This window comes from Acyrthosiphon pisum, chromosome A2, assembly GCF_005508785.2.
Source record: "Acyrthosiphon pisum isolate AL4f chromosome A2, pea_aphid_22Mar2018_4r6ur, whole genome shotgun sequence".
Lineage (NCBI taxonomy): Eukaryota > Metazoa > Arthropoda > Insecta > Hemiptera > Aphididae > Acyrthosiphon > Acyrthosiphon pisum.
This window is the reverse complement of record NC_042495.1, coordinates 49707328-49712032: the sequence shown is the minus strand read 5'-3', so window position 1 is coordinate 49712032 and position 4705 is coordinate 49707328. Positions and strand designations below refer to the sequence as shown.

The 4705-nt window shown below is 30.5% G+C and overlaps 1 protein-coding gene across 1 annotated transcript in view; it reads left to right on the top strand.

Annotated features, from left to right (window-relative positions):
* Catb-1418 (cathepsin B-1418) overlaps positions 1-4134 on the top strand; it is an 8168-nt gene extending 4034 nt beyond the window's left edge. The window contains exons 3-6 of the mRNA NM_001126142.2: positions 980-1180; positions 2180-2321; positions 2501-2617; positions 3605-4134. Of these exons, the coding sequence (NP_001119614.1) occupies positions 980-1180; positions 2180-2321; positions 2501-2617; positions 3605-3825 (681 nt within the window). The 3' untranslated portion in view covers positions 3826-4134. The remainder of the gene's footprint in view (positions 1-979; positions 1181-2179; positions 2322-2500; positions 2618-3604) is intronic.
* The last annotated feature ends 571 nt before the right edge of the window (positions 4135-4705 follow it).

Sequence of the window (4705 nt, the reverse complement as noted above, 5' to 3'; positions counted from 1 at the left end):
AAATAAAAATTTAAAAAAAATTAAATAAAAATTTTTTTTTTAAAACTCAAAAAATATAGCTTACGATTAAAAAAGTCCCTTTAGATTGTATCATAGTATATATAGTATTTTTAAATACCCAATATAAGTTTACTGTTATGTTTGGCCACATGTAGTGGTACCTAATTTATACTACCACCATGGAAAATAGATAAGCCTAATACAACTTTACTATCTTATAGTATTAGAAGTTGAGTGCGTACATAATATTATAATATCGACTCGAGTACTCTTATTTTCAAGCCATTTAATCACTAACCTCGAATCCCATACTTCGAATCATAATTTTAACGATACGATTAGTTATTATTTGAATTGTTTCAAGTGCTATAATTATAGCACCAACAAGATGAACTGTGAAATAAATTTAAATGTTTAAACGTCGTGTAAGTTATAATAGTTATTACTTATTATGAATAATCTAGGCAACCCTCATTTTAGATTCTAACAATTTTAGATATTTTGTTCTAATTTAAAAATATTATTCGAGAGTACTTATTTTAAAGTATATTATTGTATTTTATACACGTTTCATTTTAAAATGCAGCGCTTTCAGTAAAAAATCATTCATCCTACTGTATAATACTACTTAAAAGTTAAAAGTAAAATAAATTACTTTAATACCTAGCAATATTCTATCATCAGATATACTTGGTAATATAGACGACTGTCTTCGCTCAGAACAATTTTTCTAATACAATGTTTTTATATCATTGAATTCAAATTTGACTCATCCGTCACTTCCCATTCAAATAGTTTGATGCCTATCTATGCCTATGTACAACTATGTCCAACCAAAACGTTCAAGTTAAACAATGTGAATTTAAATCTAAGAAGGTTGCCATTTGAGTTTTGAATAGCAAAACACTGAAAACAAAACGATTTGATTGATCTATAAAATAAAAATTATTATTAATCGTTCGAAATAATATATTTTCAGGCTGTGTCTGCGGCTTCCGTGTTCAGTGACCGCCTGTGCATAGCCACCGGTGGAGCGGTGGCCAGAAACCTGTCTGCCGAACAGTTGAACACTTGTTGCTATCGATGCGGTAACGGATGCGACGGAGGATCGCCAGAGTCAGCGTGGTATTTCTTCATGAGGCATGGTATCGTCACGGGTGGAGATTACGGATCCGAAGACGTGAGACGATAAATATTTATAATAAAACGTACACACACAATGCTTGCATTGAGAGTGACCACGGGGGACGAAGTCCCTCGTCTTTTTAAAAAATATTTTAACCTACCCCAGTAATCTTCTATGATTAAATCCCAATCAAAAGAACATTTTAAATATTCAGGTGCGCATATTATATATATATATTTTATACTTTTGCATCTCAATATCTCAATTTGTTCCAATAATTTAAGCACTGTACCATCAGTGTTGGGAATTATCTAGATAAAATTATTTTTTTTATTATCTTATCTAGATAAAAATAATTAAATCATCTAATTATCTCATCTAGATAAATGTAATGGTTATCTGTGGTAAATTATCATGATAAATAATATAATTATAAGAATATTTTTAAATATTGAAATAGCCAATAATTTACGAGAATCGAGTAATGATTCCAAATACTAATATTATTATAGTTAAAAAAAGAAATATTTACGGAAATATTGACAGTTTTATTTTGTTATTTTATAATTTATTTTTATTCAAATTGTATTAAAAATTAAAATTGTATATTATTTTAGTTGAAAAATAACATTAAGGATTTATTAATTAATAAATATTACCTAATTAGTAATTACCAATAAATTATATTGTTTATAATATAATTTAAAAACAAATTATCTATTTTTTTATCTAGATAAATTTTGAATGAATTATGTGTTATCTTATCCAGATGATTTTTTGGTTATCTTTTCCCAACACTGTGTACCATACATAATTTGGTATTGTATACCATAGACGTTAGGTGTAGATCATTAAGGAGGATCATGTAATACTCGGATATAACCAACCCTCCACGCTATCCGTGTGATTACTAAATTAATTCATCATTGATAATTAATTTCAAGTAATCACCATTGATTGCAATCGATTAACAAACACTTTCCGTTTATTATAATCTAACGCAGCGCCGGTGCGCAATATAACATGACCTACCTATTGTTTTTTCGTGCGAAGGGTTGTCAACCATACAGCATTTATCCGTGTGGGAAAGGAAGGAATACTTGCATAGAAGATGATCCCGACACGCCAGATTGTTCGATAAAAACTTGCACCAACTCGAACTACTCGAAAAACTACAGAGCTGATTTGCATTATGGTAGGTACTGCAGTTTATTAGATGTACATTTCAATATTTATAACATTGCAGGTGTCGTCGTCGTTTTCCATATCAATTATAATATAGTCCATTGACTGTATTTGGCCTTGTTACATTATTATAAAGTAAAAACCTACATAGTGGCTGTATATTAATTGATTTATAAAACGCGTTTTTAGTTGATACCGTATACTCGCTGTCGAGATCCGAAGAAGACATCATGAAAGATTTATACAAAAACGGTCCCGTCCAAGCGGCTTTCTATGTGTACACAGATTTCATGTACTACAAAAGTGGTAAGTTTTCAATCCTCATAACTCGTAATATACTAATTTTCGCCGAGTATACGACAGTCGACTCAAGCCTAATAATAATAACAATAATATATACTCAAAGCCACCTTTGGGCAAGTTAATGAAAATAATTAACTCAAGTTAAGTTAATTTAAGAGGAGACAAGATCCATAAGTTAAAAATTAATATAATACTCAATATGTCACTATTCGAATCGCAATCTTTATATTTTTCATTTAAAACTATACAGTATATAGGCATATTTTATAGTGTGGACCGTTGATTATTGACTAATATATTTTCTTTGTTGTACATAGGTATTATGTTTTTGGGCTGGGTACAGATATTTTATTTTTCTAGCGATTTTTTCTAACCAATTTTGCAAAATAAACGTTTTCGTTGCCATGCATTGCCAACCATGGCAATTTTGAAAATAAGATATTTCGGGTTATATGGGTTTCGGGTGTTTGATTTTTGAAGGTTTTTTAAGGGTGTTACGGGGGTTCTGGTTAATTCGAATGCGAGACCCTGCGGATACACGAATAAATAAATATTGCAGATCACTTAACTTAAAATGTCAATAATTATTTAATTAAAATATGTCTAAGCAGTGTTGTCTATGCGAATTAGACAATTCCAATATTATGACTTGTGGTTACTGAAAATAACTGATTGCCGACATTAACGGTATACCTATGTAATATTATAGCATGTATAATAGGATATGTATAATAATACGTTTTCATTACAACCATTGGCGCAAATAGCGTTTGAGATTTGGGGAGGCTAATAGGGCTAATAGGGCCTTACTTTGATAATATTGAGTACGCTTAAAACAAAATGTAGGAAATGTTTGGGAGGGCTATGGACATTTTTAGGGGGCTTAGCCCCTAAAGCCCCCCTATTTGCACCTATGATTACAATACTTCAATTATATAAGTTTTGCTTTACTTCATGTGTCTTGTTTGATTTTTGTTCTGTATACCAAAGGAGTGTACAGTTACACCAGAGGTCAGATAGAAGGCGGTCACGCGATCAAGATCTTGGGCTGGGGCGTTGACGACGGTACCAAGTATTGGTTGTGCGCCAATTCGTGGAGCCGATCATGGGGCGAGAACGGACTGTTCAGAATACTTAGGGGCAACAACGAGTGTCACATCGAGGACCGCGTGATAGCCGGAATGCCTCATGTACCGAAAAATTTTAATTAACAGATGACAAAAAAATATAGAAGTATAATTTATAATCGTCACTATATATTGTAACAAAAATAATATATTATAATAATATGTAGACGCGACAGAATTAGAATTTTCTATATTGCCCTCGGTCGTCCACTTATATATTTTGTATTTACAATAATAATTTTTATTCGCATACACATTTATTTTATATTCATACTTATTTTATTTTTTTAATTGGCTGCGTATTTAAATAACATACGATACCGAATAAAATATATTATGTTATTTGATGGTCCTAAACTATGGTCCATATTATATACTATTTATACAAATGTATATTTTCCGTTTATCCTATTAAATTGCAGGTACGAGAATATGGTATAGTTCTATATACTCCAGCTACAGTGGCGGATTCTGAATTTTAACCGGCCCGGAAGAATTTCATTTCACCGGCCCAAAACACCATTAATGCAAACAATTTAGTGGAAATGTAGTAAAATTAAAAAATAATAATCATTGATACCAGATGGCATAGGTTTTTGAAAATAATTAAAAGAAATATCTAACAAATTATTTTTTTTAACATCTTCAACCATAGCAATATTTTTGTCATCATTATAAAAAATAGTATCACATTCATCACTCTATAATAGTTCAAATAATTCAGTACTTATTTTTATTTAGAAATTATTAGGTAGCCTGGGTAGGTACCTAGTTTAATATATATGCAATGGTTTAGCATTTCTTATTGAACAAAAAAATAAAACATAATATTATAAATTATTACAATATTACTTCTTTAACTAAAGGTATTCACTTTATGAATTAGTGTGATTGAAAATAGTTCCGAGATCGGTCTGCATTGCTTTGCTTTGGCCGGTTGTATTTCATTATTATAAAGCTACCA